The 13996-nt window shown below is 44.3% G+C and overlaps 1 protein-coding gene across 2 annotated transcripts in view; it reads left to right on the top strand.

Moving 5' to 3' along the window:
- LOC127928924 (voltage-dependent L-type calcium channel subunit alpha-1C-like) overlaps window positions 1-8733 on the top strand; it is a 202746-nt gene extending 194013 nt beyond the window's left edge. For both annotated transcript variants that reach the window (XM_052516512.1, XM_052516513.1), the window contains exon 3: window positions 8602-8733. In XM_052516512.1, the coding sequence (XP_052372472.1) occupies window positions 8602-8710 (109 nt within the window). In that variant the 3' untranslated portion in view covers window positions 8711-8733. The remainder of the gene's footprint in view (window positions 1-8601) is intronic.
- Window positions 8734-13996: the final 5263 nt, after the last annotated feature.

Genomic DNA, 13996 nt, shown 5'->3' with positions numbered 1-13996 from the left:
TGATTGAATGTCAAGGTCAGTAACATGGTGACTGATACTGTCATGTTCAGGAACAGTTTCTAGTTTCTGGGTGACTTTAACAGGACATACAGTTGGTTCAACTCGTGTTCAGGAACAGTTTCTCGTTTCTGGGCGACTTTAACAGGACATACAGTTGGTTCAACACCTGTTCTATTTGAAACCTTTATCCATGCAGGTATTCTGTACCGGAGATGGAGACAGTCAGAACTTCAATTCCTCATTGTGAGAATATCCACCAGCCCTAGATAGCTACTCTCTGTGTGTGTGTGTGTGTGTTTTTTGCATGTGCATGTTTGACATGAGAACATCTAGTAGTGCTAGATAGCTATAGTTACTCTCACGTTCCATAGTTATTCTCTCGTTCTATAGTTACTATCTCGTTCTGTAGTTACTCTCTCGTTCTATAGTTACTCTCTCGTTCCATAGTTCCTCTCTCGTTCTATAGTTACTCTCTCGTTCTATAGTTACTCTCTCGTTCCATATTTATTATCTTGTTCTATAGTTACTCTCTCGTTCCATAGTTACTCTCTCGTTCCATAGTTACTCTCTCGTTCCATAGTTACTCTCTCGTTCCATAGTTACTCTCTCGTTCCATAGTTACTCTCTCGTTCCATATTTATTCTCTCGTTCTATAGTTACTCTCTCGTTCCATAGTTACTCTCTCGTTCTATAGTTACTCTCTCGTTCCATAGTTCCTCTCTCGTTCCATAGTTACTCTCTCGTTCCATAGTTACTCTCTCGTTCTATAGTTACTCTCTCGTTCCATAGTTCCTCTCTCGTTCCATAGTTACTCTCTCGTTCTATAGTTACTCTCGCGTTCCATAGTTACTCTCTCGTTCTATATTTATTATCTTGTTCTATAGTTACTATCTTGTTCTATAGTTACTATCTTGTTCTATAGTTACTCTCTCGTTTTGTCTGTAGACTCTTTAGACAGCCCCCCTGTCAACTAGATGTATGATCCATGTTCCTGTTGCTGACACCGTTCTGTCATGGAAGGATGCTGAACACATAGTTACTGTCCTCCCCTCACTTTTCCTTCCTCTCTCTCTCTCTCTGTGTCTCTCTCTCTCTGTGTCTCTCTCTCTCTGTGTCTCTCTGTGTCTCTCTGTGTCTCTCTCTCTCTGTGTCTCTCTCTCTCTGTGTCTCTCTCTCTGTGTCTCTCTCTCTGTGTCTCTCTCTCTCTGTCTCTCTCTCTGTGTCTCTCTGTGTCTCTCTCTCTGTGTCTCTCTGTGTCTCTCTGTGTCTCTATCTCTCTGTGTCTCTCTGTGTCTCTGTGTCTCTCTGTGTCTCTCTGTGTCTCTCTGTGTCTCTCTGTGTCTCTCTGTGTCTCTCTGTGTCTCTCTGTGTCTCTCTCTCTGTGTCTCTCTGTGTCTCTCTGTGTCTCTTTCTCTCTCTGTGTCTCTCTGTGTCTCTCTGTGTCTCTCTGTGTCTCTCTGTGTCTCTCTGTGTCTCTCTGTGTCTCTCTGTGTCTCTCTGTGTCTCTCTCTCTCTGTGTCTCTCTTTCTCTGTGTCTCTCTTTCTCTGTCTGTCTGTCTGTCTGTCTGTCTGTCTGTCTGTCTGTCTGTCTGTCTGTCTGTCTCTGTCTCTGTCTCTGTCTCTGTCTCTGTCTCTGTCTCTGTCTCTGTCTCTCTGTCTCTCTGTCTCTCTCTGTCTCTCTCTGTCTCTCTCTGTCTCTCTCTGTCTCTCTCTGTCTCTGTCTCTGTCTCTGTCTCTGTCTCCCTCCCTAGTTTTCCCTCTCTTTCCCCCAGCCCAGCAGGAGATTATGTTGGTGTTGTCACTGACTCTCCCAGGTTTGATTTAGAACTATCTAACCAGGCTGCTTTTGTTTTGTGGCCATGTCATTTCTCATGTGGGGATTTTTCAACTGAAGGCTGAACGCAACAAGGCCAGACAAACTGAAACACACACAGACACACACTAACAGGCATGCACACAGTTCCTCACTCTGTTTGACATGGAGAGAGAGAGCATCACAGAGCTCTGCTAGCCAGAACCACAAAACTCCACCCAGTCTCAGATTAGGAATGCTGCTGATCTACAATCAGGTCCCCCTGTCCATATAATCCTATTTATTATGATAAAAAAAGTAAAGACTGATCCTAGATCAGCATTTCTTCTCTGACCCTGGTCTCTGACTCAAAGACCTCTCACAGTGAAAGGAGGAAAACAAATCAAATGGTTGTCATTGAGATCATTTATCTGTAGAAACATAAATAAATAAAAACGTAATTTGATTTGGAGCTGATGTTGTTGTCAGACAAGCAATCATCCCCCTCCTGACCAGGCCAGACAAACTGACACTACATCCTCCTGACCAGGCCAGACAAACTGACACTACGTCCTCCTGACCAGGCCAGACAAACTGACACTACGTCCTCCTGACCAGGCCAGACAAACTGACACTACGTCCTCCTGACCAGGCCAGACAAACTGACACTACGTCCTCCTGACCAGGCCAGACAAACTGACACTACGTCCTCCTGACCAGGCCAGACAAACTGACACTACGTCCTCCTGACCAGGCCAGACAAACTGACACTACGTCCTCCTGACCAGGCCAGACAAACTGACACTACGTCCTCCTGACCAGGCCAGACAAACTGACACTACGGCCAGACAAACTGACACTCCTCCTGACCAGGCCAGACAAACTGACACTACGTCCTCCTGACCAGGCCAGACAAACTGACACTACGTCCTCCTGACCAGGCCAGACAAACTGACACTACGTCCTCCTGACCAGGCCAGACAAACTGACACTACGTCCTCCTGACCAGGCCAGACAAACTGACACTACGTCCTCCTGACCAGGCCAGACAAACTGACACTACGTCCTCCTGACCAGGCCAGACAAACTGACACTACGTCCTCCTGACCAGGCCAGACAAACTGACACTACGTCCTCCTGACCAGGCCAGACAAACTGACACTACGTCCTCCTGACCAGGCCAGACAAACTGACACTACGTCCTCCTGACCAGGCCAGACAAACTGACACTACGTCCTCTTGGCCAGGCCAGACAAACTGACACTACGTCCTCCTGACCAGGCCAGACAAACTGACACTACGTCCTCCTGACCAGGCCAGACAAACTGACACTACGTCCTCTTGGCCAGGCCAGACAAACTGACATTACGTCCTTCTGGCCAGGCCAACTGACACTCCGTCCTCCTGGCCAGGCCAGACAAACTGACACTATGTCCTTCTGGCCAGGCCAGACAAACTGACACTACGTCCTTCTGGCCAGGCCAGACCAACTGAAACTACGTCCTCTTGGCTAGGCCAGACCAACTGACACTATGTCCTCCTGGCCAGGCCAGACAAACTGAAACTACGTCCTCCTGGCCAGGCCAGACAAACTGAAACTACGTCCTCTTGGCTAGGCCAGACCAACTGACACTATGTCCTCCTGGCCAGGCCAGACAAACTGAAACTACGTCCTCCTGGCCAGGCCAGACAAACTGACACTCCGTCCTCCTGGCCAGGCCAGACAAACTGAAACTACGTCCTCCTGGCCAGGACAGACATAGGTAATGCACTACTTCCGACTACAGCCCAGCCCATAGGGGCTCTATGTAGGGAATAGGGGGCCGTGTGGGACATTGTAGTTGTCAGGAGAGAAGTCTTCTGACCTGGCCAGGACAGGTTAGGGAGGGAGGAAAAGAGGGATGGAGGGAGGAAGGTAGAGAGGGAGGAGGGGGGAGGGGGGAGAGAGAGAGGAGGGAGAGAAGTCTTCTGACCTGGCCGGGACAGGTTAGGGAGGGAGGAAAAGAGGGATGGAGGGAGGAAGGTAGAGAGGGAGGAGGGGGGAGGAGGGAGAGAGAGAGAGAGGAGGGAGAGAAGTCTTCTGACCTGGCCGGGACAGGTTAGGGAGGGAGGAAAAGAGGGATGGAGGGAGGAAGGTAGAGAGGGAGGAGGGGGGAGGAGGGAGAGAGAGAGAAGGGAGAGAAGTCTTCTGACCTGGCCGGGACAGGTTAGGGAGGGAGGAAAAGAGGGATGGAGGGAGGAAGGTAGAGAGGGAGGGGGGGGAGGGAGAGAGAGAGAGAGGGAGGGAGAGAAGTCTTCTGACCTGGCCGGGACAGGTTAGGGAGGGAGGAAAAGAGGGATGGAGGGAGGAAGGTAGAGAGGGAGGAGGGGGAGAGAGAGAGGAGGGAGAGAAGTCTTCTGACCTGGCCGGGACAGGTTAGGGAGGGAGGAAAAGAGGGATGGAGGGAGGAAGGTAGAGAGGGAGGAGGGGGGAGGAGGGAGAGAGAGAGGAGGGAGAGAAGTCTTCTGACCTGGCCGGGACAGGTTAGGGAGGGAGGAAAAGAGGGATGGAGGGAGGAAGGTAGAGAGGGAGGAGGGGGAGGAGGGAGAGAGAGAGGAGGGGGAGAAGTCTTCTGACCTGGCCGGGACAGGTTAGGGAGGGAGGAAAAGAGGGATGGAGGGAGGAAGGTAGAGAGGGAGGAGGGAGAGAGTAGGTAGAGAGAGAGAGAGAGGATGACAGGCAGGGAGGTAGAACAGTAGTGGAGGAGGAGGTGGGGAGGGACGTAGAGGGAGGGAGGGAGGACAGGGGAGGAGGGGGAGAGTAGGTAGGTAGAGAGAGAGAGAGAGAGAGAGAGAGAGAGAGAGAGAGAGAGAGAGAGAGAGAGAGAGAGAGAGAGAGAGAGAGAGAGAGAGAGAGAGGATGACAGGCAGTGGAGGAGGAGGGGGGAGGGACATAGAGGGAGGGAGGAGATACAGGGGAGGAGGAGGGGTGATGGTGGTGGTGGGTAATTGTGGTGATGGAAGCCAGGTTTCTCTCCTCTTTCAGCTCTGCACAGACACTCACATCCTCCCTTCTCCCTTTTTTCAAGTGGAAAAGCAGAGATAAAGATGGAAAGAGAGAGAGATTGAGAGAGAGAGATATCAAAACTAGAGGTTCCTTCTCAAGCACCGTCCCAAATAAAATACTAATCTGTTTCTCTTGGTTCCCTCTTGGTTCTCCCTCCCCTCTGTTTTCTGTCGTCCATGCGACTGACCCGTGTAACAACCTCCATATTAGGACAAGCCCAGAGAGACACAGTGGGACACACACACACACCTCGAACACACACTCCTTTAAGAGGTCAGAAGGTCATGTTTACGTGTCACTGATGTTAAAACGTGACTGACAGGTCTTTATGTATTTTAGTTATTGTCACTCGATGTTCTCCATCTGTTCTCTTGTCTTCCAAAAGTAGGGCACTATATAGGGAATAGTATGGCACTATATAGGGAATAGTATGGTACTATATAGGGAATAGTATGGTACTATATAGGGAATAGTATGGTACTTTATAGGGAATAGTAGGGCACTATATAGGGAATAGTATGGTACTATATAGGGAATAGTATGGTACTATATAGGGAATAGTATGGCACTATATAGGGAATAGTATGGTACTATATAGGGAATAGTATGGTACTATATAGGGAATAGTATGGTACTATATAGGGAATAGTATGGTACTATATAGGGAATAGTATGGTACTATATAGGGAATAGTATGGTACTATATAGGGAATAGTATGGTACTATATAGGGAATAGTATGGCACTATATAGGGAATAGTATGGCACTATATAGGGAATAGTATGGTACTATATAGGGAATAGTATGGTACTATATAGGGAATAGTATGGCACTATATAGGGAATAGTATGGTACTATATAGGGAATAGTATGGTACTAATAGTATGGTACTATATAGGGTAATAGTAGGGGTACTATATAGGGAATAGTATGGTACTATATAGGGAATAGTATGGTACTATATAGGGAATAGTAGGGCACTATATAGGGAATAGTATGGTACTATATAGGGAATATAGGGAATAGTATGGTACTATATAGGGAATAGTATGGTACTATATAGGAATAGTATGGTACTATATAGGAATAGTATGGTACTATAGGGAATAGTAGGCACTATATAGGAATAGTATGGTACTATATAGGGAATAGTATGGTACTATATAGGGAATAGTATGGGCACTATATAGGGAATAGTATGGTACACTATATAGGGAATAGTATGGTACTATATAGGGAATAGTATGGTACTATATAGGGAATAGGGAATAGTATGGTACTATATAGGGAATAGTATGGTACTATATAGGGAATAGTAGGTACTATATAGGGAATAGTATGGTACTATATAGGGATAGTATGGTACTATATAGGGAATAGTAGTATGGTACTATATAGGGAATAGTATGGTACTATATAGGGAATAGTATGGTACTATGTAGGGAATAGTAGTATGGTAAATAGTATGGTACTATGTAGGAATAGTATGGTACTATAGGAATAGTATGGTACTATATAGGGAATAGTATGGTACTATATAGGGACTATAGTAGTGGTACTATATAGGGAATAGTATGGGGAATAGTAGGGCACTATATATAGGGAATAGTATGGTACTATATAGGAATAGTAATAGTATGGTACTATGGAATAGTATACTATATAGTAGGAATAGTATGGTACTATATAGGGAATAGTAGGGTACTATATAGGTAATAGTATGGTACTATAGGAATAGGGAATAGTATCAAATCAAATCAAATCAAATCAAATTTATTTATATAGGTACATCGATATCTCAAAGTGCTGTGCAGAAACCCAGCCTAAAACCCCAAACAGGGAAAAGTGGCTAGGAAAACTCTATATAGGGGTGGCCAGTCCTCTTCTGGCTGTGCCGGGTAGAGATTATAGTATGGTACTATATAGGGAATTGTATGTCACTAGTATAGGGCTCAATAGTATGGTACTGGCCATATAGGGACAGCAAGGAGTCCTCATAGTATGTCCTGGGACATGGTCCTAGGGCTCAGGTCCTCCGAGAGAGAGAAAGAAAGAGAGAAGGAGAGAATTAGAGAACGCACACTTCACACAGGACACCGAATAGGGACAGGAGAAGTAGTATGGCCCCCACTATATAGGGAATAGTATAACCCACCCACTTTGCCAAAGCACATCCCCCACACCACTGAGGGATATCTTCACTATATAGGAATAGTGATGGTACTATATAGGAATAGGTTAGAGGCAGAGAATCCCAGTGGAATAGAGGGGAACCGGCCAGGCTAGAGCCTTCCGTTCATTCCCACTCCTGGACTAGTATGGTACTCAATCATATGACCCACTGGAATAGTCTTCAGTAAAGACTTAAAGGACCTTTGCCAGGCAGACCGTTCCATAAAAATGGAGCTCTATAGGAGAAAGCCCTGCCTCCATGTTTGCTGAAATTTGGGACAATAGTAGGCCTTCTTGTGACCAGCGTATGAACTCCATAGTATAGGTACTTTGTAGGTTAGCAGTAAAACCTAAATCAGCCCTTGCTTTGACATAGTAATATGATCAAATTTTTTGGTTCTAGTCATAGCAGCCGTATTTAGCACTAACTGGTATCCGGGTAGCCGGAAAATAGAGCATTGCAGTAGTCTAACCTGAAGTGACAAAAGCATGAATTTTTCTGATCATTTTTGGAGTTTCTGATTTTTGCAATGTACTATGGAAAAAGCTAGGTCTTGAATAGTATGGTCCACTACAGTTTTATTTGAGGGACAACCATTAAGTAGGGCACTCTCTTTGTTTCTTGGGACCTATAAACACATGGGGGCTAATGGTAGTGGAATAACATCCCCAAGAGGTAAAATATATAGTGAAAACTATATAGATAAGATCTAAACCAGGCCAAACTAGTAGACCAATTTGGGTTTCCACTAAAAGAATGTGGTGATCGATGGTATCAAAAGCAGCACTAAGGTCTAGGAGCACGAGGACAGATGCAGAGCCTCGGTCCGATGCCATTAAAATAGTATAGTATGGTATGGTATAGTATGGTACTATATAGGGAATAGTAGGGCACTATATAGGGAATAGTATGGTACTATATAGGGAATAGTATGGTACTATATAGGGAATAGTAGGGCACTATAGGGAATAGTATGGTACTATATAGGGAATAGTAGGGTACTATATAGGGGGAATAGTATGGTATATAGGGAATAGTAGGGTACTATATAGGGAATAGTAGGGCACTATATAGGGAATAGTATGGGTACTATATATGGTACTCTAGTAGGGCACTATATAGGAATAGGTAGGTACTATATAGGGAATAGTATGGTACTATATAGGGAATAGTATGGCACTATATAGGGAATAGTATGGTACTGGGAATAGTAGGTACTATATAGGGACTATATAGGGGAATAGTAGGGTAATATATAGGGAATAGTAGGGTACTATATAGGGAATAGTAGGGCACTATATAGGGAATAGTATGGTACTATATAGGGAATAGTGTGGTACTATATAGGGAATAGTATGGTACTATGTAGGGAATAGTAGGGTACTATATAGGGAATAGTAGGACACTATATAGGGAATAGTAGGGTACTATATAGGGGAATAGTAGGACACTATATAGTAGTATGGTACTATGGTATGATACTATGTAAGGAATAGTAGGGCACTATATAGGGAATAGTGTGCCATTTGGGATGCATTCTTTCTCTGTCATCTGATCTCCAGGTTCCTTCCTTAACTCCAGCTCTTCCAGACCGTTTGAAATTATCATTTTGATGACTATATTTGCGAACTGCGTGGCCTTAGCTGTCTACATCCCCTTCCCAGAGGACGACTCAACGCCACCAACTCAAACCTGGTAAGTCACACCTGAACTGACACAGGCTCTTATGTCATGTTGCTATGGTTATTACGCTCTGTTTGACTGTAGGTACCAGGTGGCTGTGTGTTTGTGGGGGGGGGTTGAGTTGTCATGGTTACCTGTATCCCCATCCTCCATTTTGTGGTTTGGTGAGAACAGGGCATGTGGAGGGCAGCTAATACGTTGCCTTGGGACTTCTGTATGGTACATACTGTATGTGCTGGTGTCTGAGCATGTACATGGTGTCTGAGTAGAGTGAGTGGAGGGAATGTGGGGCTCCCGAGTGGCGCAGGGGTCTAAGGCACTGCATCTCAGATAGAGGCGTCACTGTAGTCAATGGTTCGAATCCAGGCTGCATCACATCTGGCCGTGATTGGGAGTCTCATTGGGTCTCACTGGTGTGTTACTGTGTGTGGTTGAGAGGGTAACTGCTGGCTGTGTGGTGACCTGGTCCTCCTGTGTGTTACTGTGTGTGGTTGAGACGGTAACTGCTGGCTGTGTGGTGACCTGGTCCTCCTGTGTGTTACTGTGTGTGGTTGAGACGGTAACTGCTGGCTGTGTGGTGACCTGGTCCTCCTGTGTGTTACTGTGTGTGGTTGAGACGGTAACTGCTGGCTGTGTGGTGACCTGGTCCTCCTGTGTGTTACTGTGTGTGGTTGAGACGGTAACCGCTGGCTATGCAGTGACCTGGTCCTCCTGCTGGCTATGTGGTGACCTGGTCCTCCTGCTGGCTGTGTGGTGACCTGGTCCTCCTGCTGGCTGTGTGGTGACCTGGTCCTCCTGCTGGCTGTGTGGTGACCTGGTCCTCCTGTGTGTTACTGTGTGTGGTTGAGATGGTAACTGCTGGCTGTGTGGTGACCTGGTCCTCCTGCTGGCTGTGTGGTGACCTGGTCCTCCTGCTGGCTATGTGGTGACCTGGTCCTCCTTCTGGCTATGTGGTGACCTGGTCCTCCTTCTGGCTATGTGGTGACCTGGTCCTCCTGCTGGCTGTGTGGTGACCTGGTCCTCCTGTGTGTTACTGTGTGTGGTTGAGATGGTAACTGCTGGCTGTGTGGTGACCTGGTCCTCCTGCTGGCTGTGTGGTGACCTGGTCCTCCTTCTGGCTATGTGGTGACCTGGTCCTCCTGCTGGCTGTGTGGTGACCTGGTCCTCCTGTGTGTTACTGTGTGTGGTTGAGATGGTAACTGCTGGCTGTGTGGTGACCTGGTCCTCCTGCTGGCTGTGTGGTGACCTGGTCCTCCTTCTGGCTATGTGGTGACCTGGTCCTCCTGTGTGTTACTGTGTGTGGTTGAGACGGTAACTGCTGGCTGTGTGAAGTTAATATGGATCGCCACCGGTGCAGTGACATTGAATGCCTTGTTTTGATGGATGCTGTGTGGTGGAGACAGACAGGTCATGTTTTACTGGACCATGGGATATTAATACCCATGGTGATTCAGACAGGTTGTATTTAAAACATGACACACATCCACACTATTTATCTTCATCAGTTACCAATGAAAATGGTTCATGGTAAGACGGGCTTGTCAGTATCATCCATAAGGACCAGTTGGATCACCAGGATAATGGTTAATGTAGAACTACTAACCAGGAGAATGGTTAATGTAGAACTACTAACCAGGAGAATGGTTCATGTAGAACTACTAACCAGGAGAATGGTTAATGTAGAACTACTAACCAGGAGAATGGTTAATGTAGAACTACTAGTCAGGAGAATGGTTAATGTAAAACTACTAGCCAGGAGAATGGTTAATGTAGAACTACTAGCCAGGAGAATGGTTAATGTAGAACTACTAGCCAGGAGAATGGTTAATGTAGAACTACTAGCCAGGAGAATGGTTAATGTAGAACTACTAGCCAGGAGAATGGTTAATGTAGAACTACTAGCCAGGAGAATGGTTAATGTAGAACTACTAGCCAGGAGAATGGTTAATGTAGAACTACTAGCCAGGAGAATGGTTAATGTAGAACTACTAGTCAGGAGAATGGTTAATGTAGAACTTCTAGAATGGTTAATGTAGAACTACTAGAATGGTTAATGTAGAACTACTAGGCTTGAGAATGGTTAATGTAGAACTACTAGAATGGTTAATGTAGAACTACTAGCCAGGAGAATGGTTAATGGAGAACTACTAGTCAGGAGAATGGTTAATGTAGAACTACTAACCAGGAGAATGGTTAATGTAGAACTACTAGCCAGGAGAATGGTTAATGTAGAACTACTAACCAGGAGAATGGTTAATGTAGAACTACTAGTCAGGAGAATGGTTAATGTAGAACTACTAGTCAGGAGAATGGTTAATGTAGAACTACTAGTCAGGAGAATGGTTAATGTAAAACTACTAGCCAGGAGAATGGTTAATGTAGAACTACTAGCCAGGAGAATGGTTAATGTAGAACTACTAGCCAGGAGAATGGTTAATGTAGAACTACTAGCCAGGAGAATGGTTAATGTAGAACTACTAGCCAGGAGAATAGTTAATGTAGAACTACTAGTCAGGAGAATGGTTAATGTAGAACTACTAGCCAGGAGAATGGTTAATGTAGAACTACTAGCCAGGAGAATGGTTAATGTAGAACTACTAGCCAGGAGAATGGTTAATGTAGAACTACTAGTCAGGAGAATGGTTAATGTAGAACTTCTAGAATGGTTAATGTAGAACTACTAGAATGGTTAATGTAGAACTACTAGAATGGTTAATGTAGAACTACTAGCCAGGAGAATGGTTAATGGAGAACTACTAGTCAGGAGAATGGTTAATGTAGAACTACTAACCAGGAGAATGGTTAATGTAGAACTACTAGCCAGGAGAATGGTTAATGTAGAACTACTAACCAGGAGAATGGTTAATGTAGAACTACTAGTCAGGAGAATGGTTAATGTAGAACTACTAGTCAGGAGAATGGTTAATGTACAACTACTAGAATGGTTAATGTAGAACTACTAGAATGGTTAATGTAGAACTACTAACCAGGAGAATGATTAATGTATAACTACTAGTCAGGAGAATGGTTAATGTAGAACTACTAACCAGGAGAATGGTTAATGTAGAACTACTAGTCAGGAGAATGGTTAATGTAGAACTACTAGTCAGGAGAATGGTTAATGTAGAACTACTATCCAGGAGAATGGTTAATGTAGAACTACTAGTCAGGAGAATGGTTAATGTAGAACTACTAGCCAGGAGAATGGTTAATGTAGAACTACTAGTCAGGAGAATGGTTAATGTAGAACTACTAGTCAGGCAAATGGTTAATGTAGAACTACTAGAATGGTTAATATAGAACTACTAGCCAGGAGAATGGTTAATGTAGAACTACTAGTCAGGAGAATGGTTAATGTAGAACTACTAGTCAGGAGAATGGTTAATGTAGAACTACTAGTCAGGAGAATGGTTAATGTAGAACTACTAGTCAGGAGAATGGTTAATGTAGAACTACTAGTCAGGCAAATGGTTAATGTAGAACTACTAGAATGGTTAATATAGAACTACTAGCCAGGAGAATGGTTAATGTAGAACTACTAGTCAGGAGAATGGTTAATGTAGAACTACTAGTCAGGAGAATGGTTAATGTAGAACTACTAGTCAGGAGAATGGTTAATGTAGAACTACTAGTCAGGAGAATGGTTAATGTAGAACTACTAGCCAGGAGAATGGTTAATGTAGAACTACTAGCCAGGAGAATGGTTAATATAGAACTACTAACCAGGAGAATGGTTAATGTAGAACTACTAGAATGGTTAATGTAGAACTACTAACCAGGAGAATGGTTAATGTAGAACTACTAGCCAGGAGAATGGTTAATGTAGAACTACTAGCCAGGAGAATGGTTAATGTAGAACTACTAGTCAGGAGAATGGTTAATGTAGAACTACTAGCCAGGAGAATGGTTAATGTAGACCTACTAGCCAGGAGAATGGTTAATGTAGAACTACTAGCCAGGAGAATGGTTAATGTAGAACTACTAGCCAGGAGAATGGTTAATGTACAACTACTAGTCAGGAGAATGGTTAATGTAGAACTACTAGTCAGGAGAATGGTTAATGTAGAACTACTAGCCAGGAGAATGGTTAATGTAGAACTACTAGCCAGGAGAATAGTTAATGTAGAACTACTAGTCAGGCAAATGGTTAATGTAGAACTACTAGAATGGTTAATATAGAACTACTAGCCAGGAGAATGGTTAATGTAGAACTACTAGTCAGGAGAATGGTTAATGTAGAACTACTAGTCAGGAGAATGGTTAATGTAGAACTACTAGCCAGGAGAATGGTTAATGTAGAACTACTAGTCAGGAGAATGGTTAATGTAGAACTACTAGTCAGGAGAATGGTTAATGTAGAACTACTAACCAGGAGAATGGTTAATGTAGAACTACTAACCAGGAGAATGGTTAATGTAGAACTACTAGTCACGAGAATGGTTAATGTAGAACTACTAGCCAGGAGAATGGTTAATGTAGAACTACTAACCAGGAGAATGGTTAATGTAGAACTACTAGTCAGGAAAATGGTTAATGTAGAACTACTAGCCAGGAGAATGGTTAATGTAGAACTACTAACCAGGAGAATGGTTAATGTAGAACTACTAACCAGGAGAATGGTTCATGTAGAACTACTAACCAGGAGAATGGTTAATGTAGAACTACTAACCAGGAGAATGGTTAATATAGAACTACTAGTCAGGAGAATGGTTAATGTAAAACTACTAGCCAGGAGAATGGTTAATGTAGAACTACTAACCAGGAGAATGGTTAATGTAGAACTACTAGCCAGGAGAATGGTTAATGTAGAACTACTAGCCAGGACAATGGTTAATGTAGAACTACTAGCCAGGAGAATGGTTAATGTAGAACTACTAGCCAGGAGAATGGTTAATGTAGAACTACTAGCCAGGAGAATGGTTAATGTAGAACTACTAACCAGGAGAATGGTTAATGTAGAACTACTAGCCAGGAGAATGGTTAATGTAGAACTACTAGCCAGGACAATGGTTAATGTAGAACTACTAACCAGGAGAATGGTTAATGTAGAACTACTGGTGTCTGTCAGAACTGGAGATGGTCTCTCTCTGTCTCTGTCTCTGTCTCTGTCTCTGTCTCTGTCTCTGTCTCTGTCTCTGTCTCTGTCTCTGTCTCTCTCTCTCTCTCTCTCTCTCTCTCTCTCGCTCCCTCTCCCTCTCCCTCTCCCTCTCCCTCTTCCTCTCTCTACCTCTCTTCCTCTCTCTCTGTCTCTACCTCTCTTCATCTCTTCCTCTCTCTCTCTCTCTCTCTCTCTCTCTGCCTC

This window comes from Oncorhynchus keta, unplaced genomic scaffold, assembly GCF_023373465.1.
Source record: "Oncorhynchus keta strain PuntledgeMale-10-30-2019 unplaced genomic scaffold, Oket_V2 Un_scaffold_5034_pilon_pilon, whole genome shotgun sequence".
In the NCBI taxonomy this organism is placed as follows: Eukaryota; Metazoa; Chordata; class Actinopteri; order Salmoniformes; family Salmonidae; genus Oncorhynchus; species Oncorhynchus keta.
This window is presented reverse-complemented; position numbering and strand designations above follow the sequence as displayed.